The 26,788-nt window shown below is 36.1% G+C and overlaps 10 protein-coding genes across 10 annotated transcripts; 5 read left to right on the top strand and 5 right to left on the bottom strand.

Annotated features, from left to right (window-relative positions):
- Positions 1–727: 727 nt before the first annotated feature.
- On the top strand, positions 728–2,223 carry PHYBLDRAFT_152619 (hypothetical protein; the record flags this gene model as incomplete). Its single annotated transcript, XM_018432962.1, has 5 exons — positions 728–1,025; positions 1,132–1,291; positions 1,437–1,717; positions 1,788–1,882; positions 1,936–2,223. The coding sequence occupies 5 exons, from the start codon at positions 728–730 to the stop codon at positions 2,221–2,223; spliced, it is 1,122 nt and encodes a 373-aa protein (XP_018284333.1).
- Positions 2,224–3,390: 1,167 nt separating this feature from the next.
- On the bottom strand, positions 3,391–3,851 carry PHYBLDRAFT_152620 (C2H2-type zinc finger transcription factor; the record flags this gene model as incomplete). The annotated part of the gene is made up of 4 exons (XM_018432963.1): positions 3,391–3,441; positions 3,520–3,582; positions 3,646–3,721; positions 3,820–3,851. The coding sequence occupies 4 exons, from the start codon at positions 3,849–3,851 to the stop codon at positions 3,391–3,393; spliced, it is 222 nt and encodes a 73-aa protein (XP_018284334.1).
- A 3,945-nt stretch (positions 3,852–7,796) lies between these two features.
- On the top strand, positions 7,797–8,642 carry PHYBLDRAFT_152622 (hypothetical protein; the record flags this gene model as incomplete). The annotated part of the gene is made up of 1 exon (XM_018432964.1): positions 7,797–8,642. The coding sequence occupies one exon, from the start codon at positions 7,797–7,799 to the stop codon at positions 8,640–8,642; it is 846 nt and encodes a 281-aa protein (XP_018284335.1).
- Positions 8,643–8,773: 131 nt separating this feature from the next.
- PHYBLDRAFT_183908 (hypothetical protein) lies at positions 8,774–10,014 on the bottom strand. The gene is made up of 3 exons (XM_018438854.1): positions 9,988–10,014; positions 9,594–9,732; positions 8,774–9,363 (listed from the first exon to the last, which is right to left on the bottom strand). Exons 1-3 carry the CDS (start codon positions 10,003–10,005, stop codon positions 8,912–8,914), a joined length of 609 nt encoding a protein of 202 aa, XP_018284336.1. The 5' UTR covers positions 10,006–10,014; the 3' UTR covers positions 8,774–8,911.
- Positions 10,015–10,808: 794 nt separating this feature from the next.
- PHYBLDRAFT_152624 (hypothetical protein) lies at positions 10,809–12,397 on the top strand (the record flags this gene model as incomplete). The annotated part of the gene is made up of 7 exons (XM_018432965.1): positions 10,809–11,212; positions 11,305–11,353; positions 11,418–11,462; positions 11,533–11,791; positions 11,854–11,927; positions 12,015–12,272; positions 12,371–12,397. The coding sequence occupies 7 exons, from the start codon at positions 10,809–10,811 to the stop codon at positions 12,395–12,397; spliced, it is 1,116 nt and encodes a 371-aa protein (XP_018284337.1).
- A 56-nt stretch (positions 12,398–12,453) lies between these two features.
- On the top strand, positions 12,454–13,440 carry PHYBLDRAFT_25417 (hypothetical protein; the record flags this gene model as incomplete). Its single annotated transcript, XM_018439867.1, has 3 exons — positions 12,454–12,505; positions 12,692–12,762; positions 12,838–13,440. The coding sequence occupies 3 exons, from the start codon at positions 12,454–12,456 to the stop codon at positions 13,438–13,440; spliced, it is 726 nt and encodes a 241-aa protein (XP_018284338.1).
- Positions 13,441–15,149: 1,709 nt separating this feature from the next.
- Positions 15,150–16,214, bottom strand: PHYBLDRAFT_152626 (hypothetical protein; the record flags this gene model as incomplete). The annotated part of the gene is made up of 1 exon (XM_018432966.1): positions 15,150–16,214. One exon carries the CDS (start codon positions 16,212–16,214, stop codon positions 15,150–15,152), a length of 1,065 nt encoding a protein of 354 aa, XP_018284339.1.
- Positions 16,215–17,908: 1,694 nt separating this feature from the next.
- On the bottom strand, positions 17,909–20,709 carry PHYBLDRAFT_189348 (hypothetical protein; the record flags this gene model as incomplete). Its single annotated transcript, XM_018439648.1, has 2 exons — positions 17,909–17,996; positions 19,200–20,709. Coding segments are annotated over 2 exons (1,598 nt in total), but the record flags the coding sequence as incomplete, so codon positions are not given.
- A 72-nt stretch (positions 20,710–20,781) lies between these two features.
- Positions 20,782–23,599, bottom strand: PHYBLDRAFT_128620 (hypothetical protein). Its single transcript, XM_018429228.1, has 5 exons — positions 23,223–23,599; positions 22,903–23,144; positions 22,626–22,844; positions 22,033–22,542; positions 20,782–21,949 (listed from the first exon to the last, which is right to left on the bottom strand). The coding sequence occupies exons 1-5, from the start codon at positions 23,539–23,541 to the stop codon at positions 20,849–20,851; spliced, it is 2,391 nt and encodes a 796-aa protein (XP_018284341.1). The 5' UTR covers positions 23,542–23,599; the 3' UTR covers positions 20,782–20,848.
- A 1,736-nt stretch (positions 23,600–25,335) lies between these two features.
- On the top strand, positions 25,336–26,263 carry PHYBLDRAFT_175359 (hypothetical protein; the record flags this gene model as incomplete). Its single annotated transcript, XM_018437475.1, has 2 exons — positions 25,336–25,373; positions 25,942–26,263. The coding sequence occupies 2 exons, from the start codon at positions 25,336–25,338 to the stop codon at positions 26,261–26,263; spliced, it is 360 nt and encodes a 119-aa protein (XP_018284342.1).
- Positions 26,264–26,788: the final 525 nt, after the last annotated feature.

Here is a 26,788-nt window from a genome sequence, read left to right on the forward strand (position 1 = left end):
TTTGGAGGGCATTAAAATGTTTCTCCTGAATACAATAATTTCAGTAAAATCAAGTGAATGGGAACAATGCCTCGACCGAATTAACTTAATGTGCTCGACAAAATAGACAAGAGGAATACAAAAGTTCAGCTAGAAAATTAGTCTTTGGAGAAACTAGAGGTTACCATTGAGCTGGAAAATATACGCCAACACGCCAAGTACGTCTTACTCAAAAAGACTCCAAGACGTGCTCTTGTACTGTTGCTCTACAAATCAAGCAGAACATTGACAATAAAGGTGTTGTCACTTTCTGCCAGACAAAACCACATATAAACCATGTTCCTGATGAGAGGGAGGAAATAAGAGCACTTCCTTTGCCTTCAGCGGCAATCAGAATTATCGAAGAATAGTTTAGAGGTGGTAGCAGCTGTATAAGTACACGTATTTCTGTCCTTAGACAGATTGAGAATTGGGGTGTAGGTGTGAGAAAACTTAACTATAAAGATGTTTACGACAAGATTAGAAAGGGCTGTAGAGATAAATATAGAAAGCGTATTGTTTCTAATAAGATTTAAAAACATAATATAGATGAATACTCTTTTATATGCATTTAATTCTGATGAGATGGTATCTGTTTTAATCTGGCTGAAAGTAAAGTTGACGGGGCAAAAGTATTCCATATTTTTTTGAAAATCCTTCCCTTTATTCTACCACAAAAGACCTATTTTCTTTCGGCTTTCAATCACCAATGCAAGTAGATGTTATGAAAATTTCGCAATCATTCTGTCTTGATGCCACCCACTGGATTTCTTCCAGAAAGACAGAAGTTTTGTATTCTTTGGTTACTTGCCATCTACAGACAGGCAAAGGGGTTTTTGCCGTGTACATGATCGCTAATAATAACAGTGTTGGTCCAATTAATCGGTGGCTCGTGCATCTCCGTGATATGAGCAGTTTCTCGCCATTGAACATTTCGATTGACTGTAGCATTCCAAAAGTCAATACAGTCAAAGCTCGATATAGTGATAATTTTTTGGAAAATTTGGGTCCGTGCCTGCTTATTATCACTATTTTTCGATATAGTGATAGTGATAAAATTTGAATCCACCATCCATATCACTATATTGAGCTTTGACTGTATTATCACAACAGCACTACCACATGTAGCAATCCACTATTGTGATTTTCACGTTCTTCGTGCTTGGCAGGGAAATATGGGCAGCAAAGTCAGCTTAAGTGGAGAGTATACTTCGGGGCAGCTTAATGCATACAAGAAACAGCTCAAAGACTGCTTGAAGGACATGCTTGTTGAGTCTAATTAAGGTGTATTTCTGAGAAAGATTGAGGGCTTTAAGCAAGACGTGCAAAGGCAACCTCGATTTTTGGAGTACTTTGAAGCAAAATGGACTTCAAGTGAAATAATTTTGAAAAGATGGGGACGTCCGTACGTCAATCAGGAGCATATACGTGACCAACAATTACGCGGAGACTTGGCAGAACCAGTTAAAGAAGGTATACTTTAAACGTACCCGAGTAAGAAGACTTGATCGATTGGTGTCCATTTTGACAAACAACGTTGAATTCTACTACGAACAAGAGGTGGAGAGAATTCATCTCAACAATGGCAGAATGGGACCCGTTGAAAATGAACTATCAAGACATTCCCTTGCCGCCTCGCATATAACAGATGACATACTCCCTTCCATGCTCCTCAACCCTTTTGGTGAGATTGATAGCGGTATTAATAATTCAAATGCTGAATAGCAAGTCAGGCAATTTATTACAAAGAACATATGGTATACCGTCAGTGTCGAGAACCACCTCATACAATACCGTACCTGCCAAAACTTCTCGAGGCATTAAATACCGTGCAAGCACATTTATTTGGTCAATCGCCAAACGGGTATCAATTTTCAGTTCTTTTTGGAAAGAGAAAGTTCAATAATCGAATTGCAGAGACAAGAGCAAAAAGACGATGTTGTTGACGTAGTAGGTGAAGAGGTTGAGGAGAGAGGTGAGGTTGAGAAGAGTAGAAAAACTGCAGATGTCTTTGACAGGATTTGTGCCCATGCTACAGCAATCTACCGAGAGTTCGAAACCTTCCAGATTTCAAAGACAATCCCTGGTTTAGACCAAACGAAAGCTGAAAAGATAAAGATAGCGTTTTTGGATGCATTAAGGCTGTCAAGAGAGTATAAAGAAGAAAACCCTTCTTACTTTAAAGATTTAATCACCCAAAAATAATAAATAGATATATAGGTAAATATATCATTAAAATATCTTTCAAGTTCAAAAAATATATAGATATATATTTAATTGGTATAAAAACAGACATAATGGACACCTTTATGCATCGAAAATCTTCCAATTATTTCCAAGTTGTCGGGTAACTGTACTGGCTTTTTTAAGGTTTGATCAATTTAATCTGGTGGGACATTCTATCTATATCTCGGACATATTACTTAACTAAGCTCACAAGAAAGTATGTTAAATCTTCCCTTATCCTTTGTACTGTGGCTTTTATAAGTAGTTTAACAGCAAAAATAAGATAATACCATTGGCTAACAATTTGAAAAAAAAGCATCTCTTACTGAACAAATTATTGCTCAGTATGAGATTATTGAATCTTGTAGTGTATAATTCTTGTGATTTATTTAAACTTCTGTCATATTGCAACAAAGGAACTGTATCAATAATTCCAAGGACAAATTATATGTGTTTGCTCGGCTCAAGTACGGAGAAAGTTAAAAAGGTCTGTAAATTTAATAGAGTGGGAGATAGTATTGTGCCCTGGGATATAGCATGTAGAGCGTTTCTGGTATGGTTTCAAAGTTATCGTTCAATTTGATAGATATAGCGTCAAGGAGGGAGGGATCGGTCTTTAGGCTTTCGATGAGCACTCAAATAAAGTCTTAAGAGAGTGTAGCTTTTTTTATTTTTCTATTCTCGTTCAGAGATCTCTCTCAAGCCATCCTCTTACAAAAAAACAAAGGAAAATAACTCGTTTTAATTAAAAGGTAGGTGACCCTGTTTCTTATCGTATGGACAGCCTTCTCAGGTCTGAACTGGAAAGTAATCTCATTATTCTACAGCACTGCTTATCTTGTCAGAATGAACAAAATTTACCAGCGGCACTGTATCATACTATGATAGGAATCTGTATCACTATTTATTAATAAAAAATAATTATACAAAAAATATATAAGGTCCAATCAGATAATTTCTTATTTTATTTTATTTTATTTTTAAATAATAATATTAATTTCGTTACAAGAAGTATTTTATTTATTTATTTGTTGTTGTTATTATTTTATTTTATATATATTTTTAATATTTAAACATGTGCTTATGTATGTATGTATTTGTGTGTGTGTATATGTGTGTGTATATGTGTATGTATGTAGATATTATTTATTTAGCAAAGGTGCTTTCATCAGGAATAGGATCTTTGGGGTGCTTGGCCTACAGATATAAATAAATAAATAAATATAAGCTTTTTTCTTTAATACTTCTTTTTCCTTTTGTGTATAATAATCTTACCTCCATGTGTTGAACAAGCAACTTGTAATTGGCCATTCCAGAGAAACACTTGGGACATTTGATCTACACATTCAACAAGTCATTACTACCCCTTGCGTTTTGTGGTCATCACAAGTCCTGTATTACCTGCAGACCAGCAGCACGGGCACCTAGCTGAGAAACACCTCCAGCACGCTTAGCAGCTTCCTTTTGTGCCTTTTGTCTATTTCGATTTAAATCATTAATATTGATAGCTTTACTGCACACGCACATATTATCTGATAATTTTTTTTCTACACCTATATTTATTAATTAACTTACCTAGCTTGTTCCTTTTGAGCACCACGGGCCATGGTAGTAAATATATAAAGAGAGAAAGAGAAAGAGAGAGAAAGAGAGAGAGAGAAAAGGGAAGAGAGAAAATAATTTAACAAAGGGGGTGGGTTGCCCATATTGTTATTCTGATTTCTTATTCGAACCTTTCAAGCGCCGTTTATGAAAATTTTCGAAAGATATTGTACAAAGAGAATCATCTAATCATATCATATCATATCATACACAACACAAAACCAAAGGTTGTCATGGAATTAAATTATGTAATGATAATGTAAAGACATTGTCATAATCGGCTTTTTTTTTTAGCTTACATTGTGTATAATATATATATGTACATACAGGAATCAAAGTTGTATTAGAGTCATATGTTTCTGTGAAAAAAAAGTATCAGTATCCTATCTGCTGAATAAACATAGACATATAAGATATAGTATTGGTCATTGTTGCATATTTACTCGTGTTTTATTTTATTTGCAGGCGTGATGTTGTTAGAACGATCTCGTAAATGACAACCCTAAATAATCCACCAATTTGCTCTGTAAATTCACCTGGCTCAATCAAGGTAGTTGAGTATATTGAGTTAATTAACTACAATTCCTTATGTCTTTTAATAAAAGCTTAAAAAATAAATAAAGAAAAATGGATATCGGATTCTAATAAGATGGCTTGACCATGTCACAATTCTCGGGATATTTGAAGATGCTCTGATTCTCCAGATAGCATTCCTTTAATAATACTCACTTTTATATACATACACATATATATATACAGATATACATATATTTGAAATAATAGGGAATAGTGTCAGAGATACTAGAAAAGATTATCAAGATAAAGTCACTTGAATATGTTGCTCATTATATGATACAACAGAAACATTTCTTATATATAGCCCCTGAGTGCACCTCCCTTGCTTGCTATTAAACATTTCAAAGATCAATGTATATATATATATATATATATATATATAAAAGGTCACTAGAAAATAAAAATAAAAGGCTACCAAAGATGCATCAATATATATATATGGTTAAGAGCTAAATGAATTTGTGACAAAAGTAAATCCAAAGAAATCATGCATTCCCATCCCCTTGATTTATTCCTTTCTGTCTTGTCTTTAAAATAATAATACTAATAAGCAATTCTCGGTGCCAGTAGATCAAGTACCTCTCTTTCGCTTCTCTTTCTAATTTTCTATATATATATATCTCCTTCTTTTGTGTGTGTGTAAATACATACATACAAAAATCACAAAGCTTTACTTCCATACCTCTTTCTCTTGCTCTTATCAAAATCAACAGAAATGGCATTAACTACTGGAAAATCAAAAGGGAAACCAAACTGTGAACCCTTGAGCTTATCACCAAGAGGATCAAAAACCGATTCAGTGCAATTATCCGGAAGGGGAGGTGAGCAGCTCATGTTGAATTTTCATTTTGAACTGTTCACCAATGGCTCAAGATATCACTTGTCTAGTCAAAGTTCTTCCGGCCAAGAAGAAAGAGAATACTATAATGAGCACAAGACAGTATCCATGGTACTAATAAGCTTTAGTCTAGACATTATTTCTTTGTTCCTGTTTTATCACCATCTTAGAAGAGAGAGAGAAAGAAAGAGAGTTGGTGTGTGCATGTGTGCTTTACTACTATTAATATTTAATATTGCTATTATTACCATTAATATTCTTATTCTTATTCTTATTCTTCTTAAAACTGAAACTAAAATAAAAGTAACAAAACAAATAAGTGGGCGGAAAACCCTTAGGACCTTTTTCCCATTCCTGTTAAACGAAAGAAACACTTATATCATCATAATTATCATCATCATCGTTTTTATTTTAAATCTGCCAATCTAAAATCTGTAGGAATATAAACGCATCAAAGAGTTGTCTCACCCGTTCAGTCAGTCGGCCACTATTATCCCAATCACCTTCTCTTTCTGCCTTGTCTCTCGGTACATCATACACTTCTACCCTTATATCTGCCTCTACATCTACCCCTTCTAAAAACGAGGCTGAGTCCAGACAAAGTATACCAATATCAGGAGAGGACATCGCAGCTCATCAAACTTTTGAAAAGATCGGCACAATGTCCAAAGTAGAAAAATCACAATCCCTAAAGCAACACGAATACGAATACAAATATGAAGCCCAAGACGAAGACGATGGAAATGAAGACGATAATGAAGATGAAGATGAAGACTATGTACTCGTTCACGAGATCTCCTTTACACATCAGCCACCAGTAGCTCAGGATAAACATCCTCAAACTCCAGGTAGGATATAAATTATATATATGTTCTTTTTAATAACCTATGGATTATTATTTCTTTACTGTGTGCCTTGGGTTTGTACACTTTGAATAAAACAAAAAAGAAGAAGAAGAAGAGGATTTGTATCAGGTTGACTCTTGTGGAGACAATTCCACAAAAATCTCATTGGAAAACAGAGAAAATGCAACCAGATCATCCCCATTTCCATTGTTACCTCCAATCACATCGTTTAGAGACAAAGGCATGCAAGAGTCATCAGACGTTTCTCATGCAAACACTTTAAAGAATGAACCTGAGATTTCTATTCCACCACATCCAGATATCGAAGAATTGTTTGAAAAAGAGAAAAGAACAGTTCTTGTACTTCAGAAACAGAAAGAGGGTAACGTATTGTATTGTATGGCTATAAGGAAGAAGAAGAAGAGAGAGAGAAAGCGAAAATAGAAGGTGAATATTAAAATCTTCTTTGATTTCTCTTTCTTTCTTTTTTGTACCAGCCATTTCAAAGGATCTTTCTTATTTTAGTCAAATTGTTGACGAACTTACAGCCCAAAACACATTTTTAGAGAAAAAACTAGAGAGCGAGATAGTAAGTTTTTGCTGTTAATATCTTCTAGTTCAATATTCTAAGCCAAAACCAAATAATATGAATTGGGTCTAGTCAAAAAGCCGATGCAAAGACGAAGATCTTAGTTTTCTACTGGACAAAATAAGAGCAGTAAATAACAAGGCCAGGTAAAGTAGTGCTTTCTTTGACTATACAGTATATGTACTGATAATTTTATTTTTGGATTGGTAGGGATATGGAGAATATATCAAAAAAGGCCAAGGCAGAACTTGAGGTATATATATATACATATAAAGAACAAATCCAGCGTGGGAGCATTTGGTTGATCAATAATTGACTTGCACTGTAAATATTAATCTTATTTATTAGATTGCACAAAAGAAAGCTAGTGCTGATCAAGAAAAACTTTTGATTGAACTTCAAGAAAGAAATTCGACCATCGAGCTACTAAAAGTAATTAATATCTTGTGAATATTCTATTCATTTACCTCTAAAATTACTAATATGTATTCATATGTATCTACGTGATTAATAGACTTGTTTAAATGATGCCTTGAAGCAAGTAGAGATGCTTACTACAAAGGAATCCACTAAATATCACAAAAGAGAACCTTCCAGAAAGTATAGTCCAGATTATACCTCTCTCTTCTAACAAGAAATTAAATGCACGCCCACCCATATAATATATACATAAACTTATAAGTATGCCACCATAAAATACTCTTCTCCAATATGCTGTTGGTGCAATTAAGTAGACCCATGACTTGTCCATACTGAAATATAAAAATCTCAAACCCTTTAGAAATCAATTGAAACATACACACACACATATATATAAATTAAGTGGAGAAAATATCAGCCAGGAACCTTTTATTGATAAGTTGTATGTTGGTGAATACTATAACAATAATAAAAGATCAAACCATTCTGGGGAATAAAATACATTTAATGATCGCCACAATAGCTGTTTAATTGCACAGAACATGAATGTCACGTGAAAATAAGAAAGTACTTGATCAACTAACATCCTTTTTTCTTTTTTCCCTTCACTCCCTATCCCTATTTCTTGCTCTTATACATACATACATATATTAATAATATTAATAATATTTCTTTATTTGCCATGTCTCAAGTCGAGTATTGGCGACAAGTATGCACAAATGCCTTCAATGGCGATCCTAGAGCAGAACAAATTGTCATGTCCGTCGAGAAATTAAATCAAACAACTACTGACACCATAATAATCACACCTGCAAAGCAGCAACCAGGGCAACCTCCCAGAGGCCTAACAGTAGATACCCTCGAGAATCTTGGATTTAAGCTTACTCCATCCAGCACACCACCAACATACCAGCTACCTACAATACTACTTAAAGCAATGGCACAAACAAAACGTGAAGCACGCGAACAATGGCATATCGATCGTCAAATAGCCCTCTCTCGCCACCTGGATGAATCTCTTCAACACATCACAGTTCCTCATGTGACAGGTACACAACGTTTGGCTCTTTTACAAGAGTTCTCCAGGACACACGATACAAACCTTGGCTCGGTTCCATTTTTAAGGGCATTCATTGGGTTCCTGGAATATCAGCTCAAACACCCTAAAAACCTTGCAGAGTGGCAATTGAGCGAATATGCTCTGACACAGAATGGAGAGGATTGTATGATGGACTACATTCGCATTCTACGTGTATTTGGAATGCAACTTGTATACCGCGATCAAATGCCTGAACAAGCTGTAGCAATAACAATAGAGGATCCATTCATCACTTGGCGGATGAACGACCAATTGTCAAATCGAGACATTCAGGACATGTTAAAATTATTACCTAAACATACTGGAGCAAAAGACCAGTACCAGGTGTCTGGTTTGCCCCGCTTAAGCTTTATCGAGAAGCCACAGAGTCTATTAGGCTGGATCAAATATATGATCTTCACTTGTTTCTCATTTTTACCTTTTCATTAAATAATATTTATATATACACACATATTGTTGAAGATCTTGAAGGCGATCACATTTAACATTTAACATTCTCATCCTAAACCCTAGAACCCAGCATAGATACATATGTAGTAAATGTACTCATGTACTCATATATGTATATAGTGTTTTATCCTTTTTGTTTTATTCTAGACGTAAAAAAATAACAGATTGCAAGTACAAATAATGTTGTTGCAAAAAAGCTACCCTGTCCAAATACTCCTTTTGTTTTATTTTAAAATTATTATTATTTTTTAATAACCGAGAGCAGCGATGGAAGCGTTGACGGTCTTGAGGGAGGAAGCCTTGGACTCGACAGCCTTCTTCTGGATGGCGATGAGGGCAGCCTTGCGCTCGTAGTAAGCAGAAGACTTGGCCTTGCGCTTGTCCTCGAGCTTGGCAACGACGTCCTGGTACTTCCAGCCGACCTCGTGGGAGATACGACCGAGAGTGGTGAACTTGCGTCCGGGCTTAAGACGGAGGACACGGAGAGCATCGGGGATGACCATGCGCTTCATGCGATCGTAGGGAGGGGGGACACCCTCGAAGACCTTGATGCGGTCAAGGGCGGCAGCACCACGAGCAGTCTTGTGGGGAACCATACCGCGCATGGCCTTGTAGAGGATGCGGGAAGGAGCGCGGAAGTGGAAGGGACCACGACGGGGGTTGACAACGCAACGCTTGTTGAGGTAAGCATGGTACTTCACTATATAATTTTGGTAAAAAATTTAAAAAAATTGAAAGTTTTTTTTATATGTTAGAAAAAAATTAAAATTAAAAACAAAGATACACTCAATTTTTTTTAAAAAAAAATATTTGTTGTTGTTATTTTTTGTATTATTTTCTATTCCATCTTTTAACCATTTATAATACACCAACATGTATTTGTATACATATGTACACAGCCATTTAATTTAATAAAAAAATGATGCTTACGCTTGTTACGGAAGAACTCGCCAGAGACGTTCAATTCCTCGCAACGGACAATAACGACCTTTTGACCGTTAAGGGCCTGCTTGGCAACGATGGAGGCGAGACGTCCGAGAAGATGACCCTTGCCGTCAATGACAACAACCTATATTTTATATATATAAAGAATATATAGTATACATTGTATATATACATATATATATATTATCGAGTCGAATTTTTTAAAGTTACGCGTGTGATGCAAAATGTGATAAATAAATAAAAGAAAAAAAAGTGATTGTGATGAGTGGCGATGACAATCTAAATGGTGTGCGTTTTTGATGGGTTGCGCTCTCTAATAAGAGATGAAGGCAGTTTGGCTATTGTTTGCCATTGCACGCAATAAGGCAACAAACATTACCTTTTCAAAAGTCGACATTTCTTGAACAGGGAAAAGAGAAGGAACTATTTTTTCACAGCACAGTGTTTTTTTTGTCCTCACCACTGTGGCTTGTTAAACAAAAAATTGCGTGACGTTGACATTAGAAAAGTGACTCCCCTCTCAAAGCCGTATTTTTTTTCCTTCTCAGCACATTTTAAACTTTTGTGAGGGCTTTTTTTTTTGCTAGATCGAAAATGCTACAGGACCAACTTTGTAGTCTACGCTGCTAACAGCGTCCACTATCTTCTTTATTACTTATTTATCTAAGGGACATGTATTGTGTCGGCATAAATAATACCTCAACTGTATGATCAGTATCTGTACTTTTGCAATTGATATGTTTATTCATTCATAAATATTTTACCTGAATTTTAAGTCATATATTATATCAAACATATATATGTATATTATATTCACTATTTACTGTGGATCCAATTTTAAAAAGTAGTGAATGCTGATAACAAATTATTTAATATATATATACATATCATAAAAATATCAATTTAATTTATACCAGTATTATTACAATTATGAATATTGAATGGGGATAATAAAGTATTAATAATGGTGATGATTTATGCTGTCATATAGTACAAGCTATTAATCATCAATAATAATAATATAGTGTAGTGTAATCTAGCAATATTGAAACTGTGTTTCTTGTTCCTATTTTCTTCAAGATTTTTTTATTCTATTTTATTTTACATATATATTTAATACACGTTTATTGTCTTGGTATTTTGTGTATACATACATATATACATACATATATATTTACAAAAAGAAAAAAGGAAAGGAAAATGAGTTTGCCTTGTTCACCTACACTCAAGTCGTCAGATGACACAATAACCGCTGTAGATTTCATCAGCCAACAGACAATATTGGAACAAGATGCCAGAGAAGCACTTCCTGGAAATTTCGAAACATGCACATTTGACATGGGTTACATTCGCCAGAATGTATACGCTTGCAAGACATGTAATGGCTCAGAACCAGCTGGAATGTGCTATAGCTGCTCAATGACCTGTCACAATGGTCATGATATTCTTGAACTGTTTCCCAAACGTCATTTTCGATGCGACTGTGGTACACCAAGTAAACTTAACGGACATCCTTGTTCTCTTTCCAAAGGCACGCCAAAAGAGAAAAAGACTGTCAATGAAGAAAACAAGTACAACCACAACTTTTACGGAAAATACTGCAGGTAAAGTCGGTTTCATATATATGTATAATACATTTGTGTATGTATCCAAAATATAGGTGAAAACAATCGAGTGAATATATTTCTTGTATTAGATGTGATGAATTGTATGATCCAGACAGAGAAGACGATGTTATGTACCAGGTAAGTGCGATAACAATGAAAGCATTGACAACTTGTAAATCTAAACAAGTCCTATTTTCTGTAGTGTGTAGTTTGCGAAGACTGGTTCCACCAACGTTGCATTGGCGAAGTAGGGTTTTCGATGAACTAATATATTAGTCCAAAATACTATATTTACTTGTATATAAATATTGCTATAGATACCAGATTTTGCTGCAGACTTTGAAAGTTATATCTGTCGTGGATGTACAGCCAAGCACCCTTTTCTTATCCAAGACACTCCTTACTGTACCGTTGGATTATCGAAAGACAACCAAAAAATCCATGAATGGATGCCTACAAAGGAAAATATTGAAGTTGTCTCGGTAGAAGAGTCAGTTGGACAGCAGAAAAGAAAGGCTGATACTATCATCGATACAGATCCTAAGAAAAGAAAGACAGACAAATTTGATTGCAAAAGTAAGCTTAATTGTTAATCGAAATAGAACAAATATTAATACATATGTGGTTATGCGATTCAGTGCGCTCCTATGAAAGTCAAGTAGAGCTCTTTCTGGCTTCTGGTTGGAGATCCGGTCTCTGCTCATGTAACAAGGTCAGTAAAGTGTATACATATTTATTTTTGCTTTCTGGTTGGCATATCTACTGTACTAATATTCATATAAACTGTATTTACTACAAGTGCGAGGAAAATTATCAGACAAATGAATTAGGATACCTAAAAGAAGAGGAGAAAGTATATGAACCTGAAGATGACGATGATACCGGGAAATCGTTATTGGAGGCTGGAATGGAACATTTTCAGCGCATGGATCGTGTCCAGGCTGTCGAGAGTGCTCTTGCCTATAATGCATTTGCAGGCGAGCTCAAACAATACCTTAAGAAGTTTCAAGAAGCAGGAGAGGTGGTAAAAAAAGAAGATATCCTTGCCTTCTTTGCTGTAAGTTCTTATTTTTTTTATAAGCAAGTTGCACACATATATGATTACAGCTATCTAAAAACAAAAAATTTCACAATTATACATTTCTGTATCCACAGGAAAAACGCAGGGTCGAGGAACATTAAATAAACAAAATATATCATTCAATCATTCTCCGCCTTCCTTCTCTTTCTCTATAAACATGTCTCGTTTGTTTCGTATTGCTATCGATGGACCAGCCGCATCTGGCAAGAGTAAGTCTGGTCCTTGAAAGTTCAAGAACAAGAACAAGAAGGAGAATAAGAACAAGAATAAAAAAACAATAAAAATAAGGATAAGAATAAGGATAAGCATAAGGATAAGCATAAACACAGGAATAATAAGAATAAGAATGAGAGAAAGAAACAAGAAAATTAACATATTTTCCTTCAAACAAAAAGGCACCACTGCAAAATTGGTGGCACGTAGACTCAACTTTGGTTACATTGACTCGGGTGCCATGTACAGAGCGGTAATGCTTGTTTTTTTGGTTGTTTTGTTTTTTTTTTCTTTACTTTAATTACACTTCTCTAATCATCCTTTCTAGGTCACACTCAAATGTTTAGAAAACGGCATTGACCCCACCCAAAAAAACAACGATGCCAAGGTAGCTAAATTAGCTTCCGAAGCCTCCATTCGATTCCCTCGCCTCGGAAGTGTCGAACTCGATGGCAGAGATGTCAGCAGTCTCATCCGTTCCTCCGAGATTGTTCGTGCTATTGCACCTGTGGCTGCCAATCCTTCTGTACGAGCAACACTTGCACAACAACAGCGTGATTTGGCATCAGGCGCCACAGAATCTGGTCTATCTTCAGAATCTCAACCAAAAGGCGTTGTTATGGATGGACGAGATATCGGCACGGTTATTTTGCCTGATGCAGAGCTCAAAGTATATATAATTGCTGATGCCAGAATAAGAGCTCAGCGTCGGTTCGATGAGCTGATGGCTAAACAAGGAACAGCCCCCGGGGAATCAGTTGATGATATTGCGCGGGATCTAGCAGCCCGAGACTTGGCCGACCAGACACGTAAGATCTCCCCTCTTAAGAAAGCAGAGGATGCTGTGGTACTAGATACCAGCAATTGTACAATTGAGGAGCAAGTGGATTCCATTGAACGTTTGGTGCACAGCCGCATGGGCAGCAAGTAAGCTTACTCTTAACTGTTCGTGTATAAATTTGCTTTAGATAAGAAAAAAAATATGCAGAGTACATTTTTATGCATTCAAAAAGATATTAGAGTTTATTATTGTATTTTTACCAACGGTATACATTATTTTACGTAAATTTTATAAAAAATTAAAACAAATAATATTATGCTAAGACTGTAATACATATCGATGGTATAAAAACAAAGGCATATTAAACCAATGCTTGCACAGAGGGTTCTTGAATGAAGATACCAAAAAACAATCATCTACTAATAAAATTAGATTAAATATAGCTCTTTTTTAAAGAAGTGAATTTATTCTGTAATACATGGTATGTTAATGAACAGGATTATGACAGCTTAATAGAATATTGCTGTAGTCTTGAGAATGGTTCTACTTGTTACTTATTTTTCGCTTTAAGATTGCTTTATTATTATCCTGAAGCCAAGATTATATTTTATAGTATCCTCTATTCTTAATTTCATATAAGCTTTATATAAAATATAAATTTTAGTATTTAGTGTATTATTTTAGGTGAGATTTATTTATTTTTGAAAATAGAGGTGCTATCTCATAGAAAATTGACATCCAGCGTCGGAACAAACTCCTATAATTCAATTACATTTTATGTGAAATTTCTATGATATGTTATCATCTGAGTAAAAAGTATAAAATGAATACTTGGAAATTAAAGCGCTTTTTGGAATTCACTGAGAAAAGAAATTTAAATTTTACATGAGATAGCCAAGCTTCTCTGTTATCATTTTCAATGTTTGTCTGATTGATTAATTTAGTATATTCATGCATTGGTCTTTGTTTCTGCAACCGTACCTTAAAATCTCTAAATATTCCCAAAGTCTTTGTGTTTATATCTACTCTTAGATACCAAATATAACATGATATATTCTTTAAAGACAATATTACTACTAACCTTCATTTTTCTATTATTCTTAATCTTATAAATCATTCTATACACCGGTCTAAGTTGTTTGGAGGATACGGTAATATAAATCCTCTAACATGGTCATTGACAGGTATCCTCAAGGTTCAATTTTGCAAGTGATCATAATCTTTGAACAATCCAGTGAAATATTTTTAATTATTATTTTTGTACTGTGTAAAGATTAGGATGAAGCGCTTTGCATTGATTGCAAAAAGATGATGAGACAAATTTATGATAATGGCCATATGCCTTTAATTTTAAGCTGAAATAGCAAGGAGATGTAAAAAAAAAAAAAAAAAAAGATCGGATAAGTAGTGCTTAATTAAAATGCAACCTTAAAGCAAGCCTTAAACGCCCGAAAAAAAAGTTTGCGAAAATCTCCAAGAAAATTCGTCCTTTTTTTTTTTACCATAGTGTACAGTTTAGAGTGAGGGATTTATCTTTGCCACAAAGTATAAAGATATATATAACAAAGGAAGAATGATAGATATACATTTTTATATCATCACAAAAATTAGAGTATTATTATTACTATTAGTATTATTAGTATTATTATCATTATTATCAATATTTGATATATATATAAAAAAGAAGCTATTTCAAAATTGGCGCTATTATGATGCTCTTTTTCTTTTCTATTTAGATTTTTTTGGTAGGTAAATTACTTGCAAGTTTATCTTGCAATGTTGTAAATTATTTCTACAGTTATTTGGGTTCGTGTATATGTACATTTGTGCGAATAATTAAGAGAGAGAGAGAAAACATATTAATGCGAGTGTTTGACGTTTATAAGGACCGGTAAGAACATCCCAAGTAGAATAGTACCAATCTCTTCGCGACTCATCTTGTTCGAATGTGAAGCCACTGTATTGACCTCCTGAAGAGCATGCATCGCAACATAGAGAAATGTACCACCAGAATAAATGAGCAGAACGCCAGTCCAGTATTCAATACCGGCAGATGCCGTGGAGGATGTCATGTAAAGAATAAGATAGGTCAAAATAGCTCCAATAGGTGCTGCCATAGAGAACAGTAATAAATGTTTTCGGACCTGAACTCTTGAAACGCCTTCAGCCAACAGTACAGTAGTAAGTGCAAACGCAGAAGGACCCTTGTGTAGCATAATTGCTATAAATACAACCATTGAAAGTTGAGGATGAGATGCTGATGCACCCAAGGCGATTCCGTCTGCTGCAGCATGAACTATTAATCCAATGGTGGGTGTTATTGCGCGTCCTGATTTCGTCGGGGAATGAGTTAGTCTGCTAGTCGAAGATGATAATTCGTCCTCTGATTCCTCGGTAGGCTGTTTCCCATTATCTGTCGATGCCTGCATCGACTCATTTCCAGTTGTAGCATGAACATGCATTGAACTAAGCTGATCCACTATGAACATTGTGGCAAATCCAATTACCAGTGCTAATCCAACGGCAGAATGTAATGCGGTTGTGTCGTCTGTCTCTTTTGACTGGGATTGTCCTAAAATTGCATCTCTAGCAAGCATGGCGTCATCCCACTCCCTTTTTGTTTTGTCTTGAGCTAGTGATAGTTGCGCATTAATGAGATCCCTTGTTGTCGTTGGGGTATTGATGTTAGGAAGGGCAGCTTGGCGTGCGATAATAGCTGAAGTATGAGAGCTGTAGAGAGTGTCGATCCCCTCTGGAATAATGACCACAAGTGCTGTACTGACTAATAGACCGACGCCAAGAGCTGTTAAGTACCGCAATTTTGTCTCTGAAAGTTTTGCTGCCAAGGGAATGCTGCCAAATAGGAACGCACCAACAAGAAGAGTAATAGATAATAATAGTAGCCATATAAAAGGATTCAGCATGATTATTACCAATATGTTATAAATAAGAGTATAAAAAGTGAAAGTGAATAAGGAAAGAGAAAGCTGAAAAGAGGGAAATAAACAGAGGGGGGTATGTGTGCTTCTGTTGTGTGTGAGTTTGTGTGGCAGCGATGTTGGGGTTAGACAGAAGAAAGGTATAAAAGTGACTTGCGTTATTTGATCAAAGGGGGATTTACCAGCTCTCTCTCTCTCTCTCTCTTTATCATACACACACACACACACACACACACATACATACATACATATATATATATGCACACACAGGGAGAAGGGAAATACAGGTGCTTGTAGATCAGAAAAGGAAATTCTGCTGCAATACATCCTATTAACCAAAATGTATCTTTATTTTCTACCTTTTTTGCGTAATAGAATTATTTTTAACCATGTAAAATATATTTCATTTGTTTTTGGTCGTTTCAGCCTTTTTGGGTTTAATTTAAAGTGTCTATATAACGGCCCATTTTCGCTTCTACTTTTTTTTTCGACATCTTCCTTGGGGCTCTGATTATTCGCTTCTATATTGAAATTTTGATTCTCCTAATTTTCGTTTGGCTGGCTTAGTTTTTTTCTTCTTTTTTACTACCTTCTTTTGCCGTAGACTCATTGTTTTGTGCCACAAGACTACCATTTAGTGCTACGGAGATTTGAGTAGTAGCCACAGCTTCCTTATTTGGCGTGGCAATGTCTGGCTAATTTTCTATTGGCCTGTTAGTAGGTTTGTCTACTTCAACCGCCACACCTGTGAATATGGTGAAACAATCCCATCTAGTGGCGCTTCATCTATAATAAGATTTTCTTAGCAAGCCACCTCAGGTACACAAGTTCAGTAACCAAGTTTTCTTGCACCAAGTAATGTATTCTATCAATTTACTGTAATGTCATATTCCTCGGGTGTGACATTAAAAATATTTGAACTGTTCTTGTATGCTATTCTTGATATTATTATTACTATTGTTGTTGTTGTTGTTGTTACTTCAAAATTAAATATAAAAACTATAAAATACCACTAGACGAATTTAAATTGAATTTCGGACAATGACATGTAGCAAAATTAAATTTGGAGGGTATAAAGTAAAATAATAATAATAATAATAATAAAGAATCTATGAGATGTACAGCTGGTCATAGTAAATAGTAGTGCTATAATGCAGGTAATGTATCTATAAGGCCTAAAATATTGCATATCAAGTCGTTTTCATTGCGGCCACTCTAATTGGGGTGTTTACTGTCTGTTATAATATTGTGAACGCGCTGGTTAGCCTTTTCGTTACACTAGTGGAGATTCAATTAGGACTAACCAGGTGTTCAATGAGGGTGTGATTATAAGGGTTTTTAAGATAGAAACAATTATATAGGATTTGAGAATCAAGGTGTAAGATGGTCTTTATTTCATGTTATTTGCCTTTGCTTTTATATTGTTTCTATCCTATTTTTTGCATCATTGTTTTATCATTTTCTAAGGTTCGCTAAGTCTCTTAGTTCTCTACTAATGTCTTTAGTTCTATACTAATTGTCTTTAGTTTTGTTGCTATGATTTTATTCTTTTCTAATTTCAAAATCCGTCGCAACGACAATATTATAACATATTGCCTTATTTTGGGATAGCAATATATATATCACCCCAGAACATTAAAAAAAGAGAGACACCAAATACTTGTACAACTCTCCAAGCGTTAGGTTCCGAGTTGCTTCTCGTAGTATAATATTGTGTGAGCAGGAATGGTTTCTGTAATATCCATTTGCTGAAATATACCACGAAACCTATTGAAAACCCTAGACCGTCTTCCTAAAAGTTTTTATTTACTTGAATCAATTCTACATTCAAAATTAACATTTGTCGTACTAGTTAAACACTTTGAGTGTACAAGCTAGTAAAGCTGGAGCCATCGAAGTATATTTTATATCAAGATGACCCTACGCATCCTATCCCAATTTTGACATTTCCTTAATCACTCATTTATTATACGGTCTTTCTCTCTCTAAAAAGTATATCTTGTATCCATTGTATTCAATGTCTCTACAAGCTATCCTTTAAAAAACGTGTAATTTAGAGGAAGATTAATTATATGTATTGGTTACGATACTTAATAAGATCCTAATATATCATTTTATGTGATTTTCTCACTCTCTCTCCTTTTAGACAGCTTCTTATCTTTAGTTATTTACACGTATATAACCCTGTTTGTCCACTCCCCTATTTATACTGTTTTTTTTTTTGTTATGCTTTTTTATATAGCTAAATTGTAGAAAATATGTTACAAGCTTCATGTTTACTATTAGTTCCTTTGTATCTTTTCACTCTCATCTTTTTTTGTAGTTCATTAATACTTTCTCCCTCTTCTTTTCTTTTGCACCTGGGTAGTGGTATATATATATATAGCAGCTTCTATCATACATTCCTTAATAAAGCATCATGCTTAACTGGGAATAGGTTTGTCTTTTGATTTCTCATTTAGTCCATCTTCTGGGTCCTCCTTTTGTTTGTCTTTCGAGTCCTCCTTTGTTCTGTCTTTCGAGTCCTCCTTTGTTCCGTCTTTCGAGTCCTCCTTTGTTCCGTCTTTCGAGTCCTCCTTTGTTCTGTCTTTCGAGTCCTCCTTTGTTTCATCTTTAGGGTCCTCCTTTGGATTATCTATTGATTCATCCTTTAATTGGCCTTTTGACTCATCCTTTGGTTCTTCTGAAGTGACATCTGATTCCTCTGTGTCGTCTTTTGCTTTATCTTCTAATTCAGAGAGGGTTTCCTTTTTATCTACATGGCTTTCATCTACAGTCTTGGTTTCTGTATCCTCTTCAAGAATATCATCTTGTTCTGGTACAGATTCGAGCTCTTCTTCTTTATCAACCTCTACATCTGGCAAATAGGCACTCAATATATTTTCCAAATTGGTATTGTCTTGAGGAGCATTGTCAGAAAAGTCTGCGTATATTCCATCTCTTAAACATCCCTGAAGAAATGGAACACACCAGCGAACATAAGCAGCGCAGAAAGATTGCAAAAACACATTCTCTTCTGGAATACGTAAAACGGCTTGATCAGAATACTGTTTGAGAGCATTGCCAATTTCTAGGAAACATTCGTTGAGGTGGTCTTGGATTGGCTTAAATAAACCGACAGCAGGTAACAGTCGTAACGCATTGAATGTTGAGAGTATATTGTTGGTGAATACTGCCAGAATAGGATAGTCTACTAGTAGCATCGGTGGTTGGTGGACATGTCTTTTTTGCGCATTATCTTGCCAATGTAGCGAGGATGCCACGTTGACAGACATCCACGAGCTAGGGGAAGAAAGATTGTTTGTAGCTAATGTGATTTCCTTGAGGGCATCTGCAGTTGCTTCACTAATCCATTCTTGAATAAGAGGGAGCACAGCGTCTTCAAACGAGTTCACAAACAAATGTCGAAAATCTAATCCAATACGTCCAAGCGATACACCACAATATTGGAGCTGGGTGAGAAGAGATGCTAAGGAAGATGTATCCTTGATAAACCGGAGTTCTTCTTTTAGCATGTCCCTCATCTGCGTGATCAAGAAGATCATATAATCAGACACCAGCAACATACTTTCCTGACCAGGGAACACAGACATATACTGCTTTGCAATTTCAAACATCTGCTCTCGCATAACATCAATATATCGCTTCAAACATTCGAATGCACCTTGACTTCTTTTTCGTATATCTTCAGACCGGTCTTTTTGCCTGACTCTCTCTAGACGCTGTTCCAAGAACTCGTGCCTCGATCGAAGAAAAACCACACGAAGTTCAGTTTCTGACTGAAATGCTTCCATTCGTCGCAAGTGACCAATAACACTCATAGCAGCCGCTAGCTTGATAGGGCGTCGCAAATGAGACACAAGTTGAACCAACATTGAGTCACACGATGCCTGGACCTGTTGTTGAATGCTTTCGATTACAGGTAAAGGATATTGTACCAAAAGAAGGCGGACGTGAGAAGCTAGGTCCATAGCCTCTGAATAATAACCATTCCACACACAAGTGTCCATCAGTTGTGGAATTTCTAGTAGATCTACCAGTACATTCTGATGTTCTAGAACACGTGTAATCTTGGTCCTGTCTTCTACTATAGCTTGTGCTTGCTGAGTAAATACTTTGCATGCGTCTTGAAGGTCAGGAATGGCCGAGACAAAGGTGTTGAGATGTCCATCGAGACCTTGTAGGGTCTCGTCTAATTCGAGTCGACATTCTTGGGCATGAATAAATACGGGATAATCTTTGTAGGCCAGCATTTGGGCATCCTGTTTTGTCTTTTCTTGTTCTGCTCTGAGCTCAGTAGGTTCTTTGATGAGCTCATTTAGAGATAAAGATGTCAGTCTAGAGAGATAGTCGCGCGTCCATTTTGAGTTTTGAAGGGTTGATTTGCGATTTTTATCCCATGAAGAAGTGATCAAGTTTAGCAAGTCTTCATTACTATCAAAGTTTGATGATGATTTGAGAGAGGGCGACACTGACATGGTCAAAAGGAAAGCAATAAGTAATAAAAAGAGTTGAAAGACCGCTTAAAGACAAAAAGAAAAAAAGAAAATGTCGACATGATTACTGTGTTTTTCTTTTTTTTTTCAGTATAATTAAAGAGAGAAAACAGAGAGAGTATTCTAATTATGGTTTTTGGAATTATCACGACCGACACCTGCAAGACGTTCATTCTGGTCTACAAGGTTAGCAGCCTTTTCAGAGAACTGAAGAGACAGAACCTGAAGTCTGGACAGCTCAACCTGATGGAGTACAACGCACTGGGATACCTGGTCGAGCGATGCTGACAGCTCCTCACTCCAGATCATCTTAGACACAATTGCAGATACATTTGAGACTGGAAGACCAAACATGACTGACAGCTGTGACAGACCGAGTGTAGAGTAATAGGAAGCATAGGTGAAAAGGTAAGTGCGGAGACCCTCTTCCTGGATCTTACGGACCAACATGTCCTTGATATCCTGGGTCTCAGGCATAAGATCCCAGACCTTGATAGCCAGAATGAAGTCTCTAGCCTTTTCCCATTCTCCTGATGCAAGTGCCTTTGCAGCGCTCATGATGTGATCTCTGGTGTTCTCGGGAGGTCCAGAGAATGCCTGGCGCTCGTTGTAATCCAAAAGGCGTCTAAAGGGTCTAGAGATAAACTTCTTGTTGTTAGGTCCAGCCTGTGCTTGAGCAGGGATCTCCAAAAGCATCGAGCAAGTCAAGAAGACACACTCGAGCAATTCGAGGTTAATATGCATGTGGAAGGGAAGCTGGCGCTGACGTTCGAGCTGATCTGTCTCTGGTGTGGCCTGCTGACCGTAACGTGGTGCCTGGATACCCTGTGCCAACAATTCCTTAACACGACCAGAGCCCTGAATCTCCTGGAGAGCAGCATGTGCTTCTTTAATCAAACCATCACGGAAAGCGCAGAGACCAATCTGAACAGTTGTGCGGTTGAAAAGGATCTGTGTATTAATATCGGCTTGATGAATGGATTCCTGCAAATGGGACATCAACAACATGTCTCTAGCAGTGTGGAAATCCTTGTGGAGGGCAAAATGATAAATATGGCAAAGCATGGCGCGTGTGCGGAGAACAGATGCGCTTTGCTTGTAGAGGTAAGAGCAGATCTGGTGAATGAGTTGAGTAGGATCCTCAGATGAAGTGATCTTTGAAGAAATATACTTGGGCAAGAGCTCCTTGGTGGCTGACTCAATGGAGCGAATGACTTGCTCAGGCTAGGAACAATTACGTCTTAATTAGTGATTCCTCGGTTATATGTATTATGGTGCATTTGCGGACTGAACTAATTCTACGTTACCTTGTAGTAGATGTGCTCCAATCTGCGGATAAGAACTCTAGAGATGTTATCCTTCATCTGATACTCCTCAAAGTAGGATTGTGTGCGAACCAAGATAGCGTACAAAGAAGGCTCATCACGGAGACGATCAATGTATTCAGTAGTGTGGGGATCAATGTGCTGGAGCGAACGAGTGAATTCATCATCCAGGCGTTCAGCGTAACTGACGATGGAACCACGGATCTTGATAGTCTCACCAGCAGCTGGCGTTATATCCTTATCTTCGTTATCGAGATCCTCGGCATTTTCGCAAACAACGAATGCAGGGTTAGCCTCAAGGACCTCGAGAAGAAGGTTGAGTTCTTTCTCGACTGACTTCCAAAGTTTCAGTTGCATATACTCAACCATGCTGAGGTTAATATCAAAGCGGGAAGAGATCAAAGCAAGGAGAACCGAGATCTTCTGGAAAGGCGACTTTGACTTTTGGAGGAGAACTTCCAAAACAGCAACTTGTTCCTCACGATCAGTGTTCTAAATATTATTATTTTGTATGAATAATCACAGTGATTGGTCTGCTTTCTGTCATTCCTGTTATTTTTGTATTTATAACCCACCTTCTTTCCTCTGTTTTCGAGAGTCTCTCTCAGCTTAGTCAGGAGGGTTTCGTTGGTCACCTCAACAACAGCCTTACCGCCCTTACCAACTGAGGTGAAGCCATCATCAACAGCTTCAGTTTCTACGGAAGAAACCTTCTCACTTGGGGTAACCTTTTTCTTCACAATAGGCTCAGGGATCTCCTCTTCTTCTTCCTCGACCATGAAAGCTTCGGGATCCTTTAATAATTTATGTCAATATCACCATTAAAAAATCTCTTAAATTTTACCACATTACCTTTTTGTATTCTGCGATTGACTTTTCGTACTGCTTGTTGATCTTCTTCAACTTTTGACGCATGGCGTTGACAGCCTTGTTGTTTCCTGCACTCATCTTCTTCTTGGCAGACTTTTCCTTTTGGAGGGTTTCCTGCATAAAATCATCAAGGTCTGAAAGAACCTTGATGTAGAATCTGGGAACTTCAATGCTGTCGAAACCGGTAGTTGCTCTGGTTACGCTGACAGCCAACTTGTCGAATTCTAAATAACACAGCTAATGAGCATTTCTAGGGTCGATCGGGTGCTCTTTTTTTTAGATCTCAATCGTTGAAAGCGTACCATTTGTGATTCGGGTCCAATCGCTATTCTTTTGTCCATTTTCGATAGCTTTTACAGATCCCTGCATTTCTTCAAGACGCTTGTCTTTTTGCGATTTGACCTGACGCTTTCCACCGAATTCATTATCAGAGTCATCGTCAGAGTCGTCTCCAGTACCCTTCAAGAAACGTGATTTTTTGGGCTGATCGTCTTGTTGCTTTTCTTCTTCTCCTTCGGAATCGACTTCGTTGTCGGACAAGTCATCGGAAATGAAGGACTCGTTGTCAGAGGACTCGGAATCGGATTCGCTGTCTGAGGCAGAACGGAAGAAACGTGACATGTCTAAGGTGTTTTGGGTGTTGCCGAAAAGGTGGGATCGGGCTACTTTTGTCTTTTTATGGTCTCAACGACACTCGTTTAAAGGAGAGCAGGAAAAAAAAAGAGAAGAACACGTCAAGTTGATTTTTTTTTCTCATATTTTTTTTTTACCTAACCATCGTCCCGAAAAAACAAAAACTTTTCGAGTCACGTGTAACATCGGGAATCAAAAAGGCTTGTTTCAATTCTAATGAATGTTTTCAATTAATTTAAACAATTTTTTAAAAATTTCTTTTTGATTAAGATGTCCAAGACTTTATCGAAGCTAATATATGCCTTGGTCCTTTAGAAAGCATACCTTAAAGAAATTGTTTAGGCTTATATATATTTATACAGAAAATATGTTAAATTGAAGTATATACAGATAAAGTTATATTAATCTTGTTTAGGAATATTGTATAATTGAATTCTAAAGTTTAAACAGCTTACACTTTTTCTAAAGATAAAAATTATGTTGAGCAGCTCAATCATTATTTTCTTCTTCTTAGTCAAAGCATATTTTATATCTCGAGAGCAAGTCTACTCAGAACTTTATATCACCATCGTATACAAGCTTGTACGTGTAAGTTGTCAGATTTATTTGTCAACTGATCTATGTAAGTAAAGTGCTACAAAAACCAAATAGTTCGATAGCAGTGAATTGAGTTTGGTGAATGGTAGAACCATGAGTAAATACCATCTTAATCACAATTATGCAACTAGTGCAATTAGTCTTGTTTGGTTTAATTTCCTTGTACATAATCGCACCGTTCAAAAATAAAGGTTGTGGGTTTTGATACAAAAAAAGCACAACTTGGTAAGACACATTGTAAGACAGCTTATAACGCAAGCATGTATACACATTTTTAACACCTATCAATTAATGACTTTTTCAAAGAAAAAAAAGAGGATATCAAGACTTGTTCTTCGCTCCAGTAAAGCAGGTGTATTATATTATGTATCTATTGCTTAAGAGAGTATAAATATAATGTAAGAATATTTTGCGATATAATTAACTTTGGAATGTTTGTAGTTGTACTTATTATTGCACTTAGCATACACTGGTTCGGATGTGATATTATAGCCAAGATTTAGAAAGTCAATATACGATCAGCTACTAATAAGACCTTACTTATACTAATGGCAAAGTGTTGAAAACGAAAGAAAATCTGAGAGAATTTAAGATACTTGATAAAATAAAACCACCATTTTCTTACTCAATAAATTAATAGAAAAGTTGATAGGTTTAATGTTTTGAAAAATATTCTAATCCGTTTATTAATAGGCTTATCCATATCTCACTGTACCATTATTAAATGAACAATACTTTTACAATTTTATCAGTGCAAGGACAAAATGTCTTTACATTTAATTTTTACCAATGAGTTGCTGTTTTATGGGTCTTCTTAAGCTAATAGACCTCACAAAGAAGGGAAGAGATATTGAGATACAGTTACTGACGATTTAAATGGGAGTATGAGAAAAGGAGAGAGATCACAAAATGACATGGGTGTGAAATATTATTTTTAAAAAAAAAAATTCGGATCTCAAGAAGAGATATTACATAATCGAGGTAACTTGTTCTCCGGCAAGCACATCTAAATGTGACTACTACCATTCTGCCCGGCTCGTGTTTATTTTCTGTGTGCGTGTAGCACTACGTTCCCAAAAAGACGCCCCCAAATTGTTGCCTTTTGTATAGCAGCTTGGTTTATTTTGGTATAAAAGATGTGCAGAAAAAGAAAGAATGTTTGGAATCAAAGCTTTTAAAAAATAAATGAGAGTAAGTTATGAATGGAGGATGTGGCTGGGATGGTAAGAGTGGTTTGTGCTTATACTGGTGAGAACACATGTCAGCTGGGTTTTAGACCAGTGATTATATCTTACAGTGCAGTTCTCGATGGTTCTTGTTATCTAACTTAAAAATCAGCCAAATGTCTACGTTTTAAGTATTCAAGTAAGGTATATGTTTTCACAACGTCTACAACACACCAGGGCATCATCTTGCTTAGATTAACCAAGCCTTCTGCGGGTTTCTCGAAAGCCAGATTGTGTGTACAGAAGTAGCTGAGTTTTGTGTTACAAACCCAAAGTTTTCGGGAAATGTCTAAATCAATTGACAGAAATTTTTATACTCGAGTGAAAAACACAGATATGTATAATAAGCTATAATTCCGTGTCAACCGGCGACCTACAAGAAGTAACGGTACAAATATAACTATCTGGTGGGGTACCGATTATTCCTAAATAGTGAAGGAAGAACTATCCCCAATTCTTAAGTTTTCTATTTGTGAGTCATTATGATACCAAGCCGACAATGACACCCATTTACGCTTCAATGACGCCTAGCATCCAATATTTATGGATTAATCCTCAATTAAAGCCTCCAAAGCTCTCATGGATATCTAATTATTGTCATTATCTATTTTAACGGAAACTCCTTGTTGTCTATCAACAAGGATCGAGTATTTCGACAAAATCCAATCGTATTCGGGAACTTAGATACTGTTCCTGCCAGTTCCGATCAGTTGTACTCTTCATTTTCGTACTACCGACAGGGTTTTTATTATCAAAACCAGCTATCCCTTTTAAAGATAATGTACCGTTTAACTCGTGGAAGAAGTGTTTTTACAATATACAGCTTTTTCCAAAGTACATATGATTATCTCTTACACACAAGGCTGCTACAATACAGTGCACATTAAATTCAATTATCTAGAGTATGAATCAAAATAAAAGTTAGGTTAAGCCACACAACTGTGGCGCTATCAAGATTATTCATCTTGTTACCATTCAAGTGCATGTTTACATTATTTTATACCTTATTATTAGTAAACCTATTGGTATCACTAGTATGATAAAGATTTTAGAATACAGAAAACCAGTTTTACCAGATAAAGCTAACCTTAAGATGCTCTTAAATAGTTTATTATTATGATTCAAGGTTTGAGGACATTACATTGCCCATAGCACAGAAACAAGACTGCACCAGGCTACGTGAGATCTTATTAGGCAACGATAATGGTCTTCCTGTAAATCTAGAAAGAGTGATTATGATGATTATTTTGTTTATTTTGAAAACAAATGTCTTGACTGTTTTGGGATCAAGCTTTAAATACTTTTTTTTGTATGTTGCTATTATTTTATTATATCCTACAATTACTTTCTTAAAAAATATAGAGCTATAAGCTTTTTACTTTTATTACACGCTCGACTGTATTGGTGATTAC

This window comes from Phycomyces blakesleeanus (assembly GCF_001638985.1).
Source record: "Phycomyces blakesleeanus NRRL 1555(-) unplaced genomic scaffold PHYBLscaffold_37, whole genome shotgun sequence".
Classification (NCBI taxonomy): domain Eukaryota; kingdom Fungi; phylum Mucoromycota; class Mucoromycetes; order Mucorales; family Phycomycetaceae; genus Phycomyces; species Phycomyces blakesleeanus.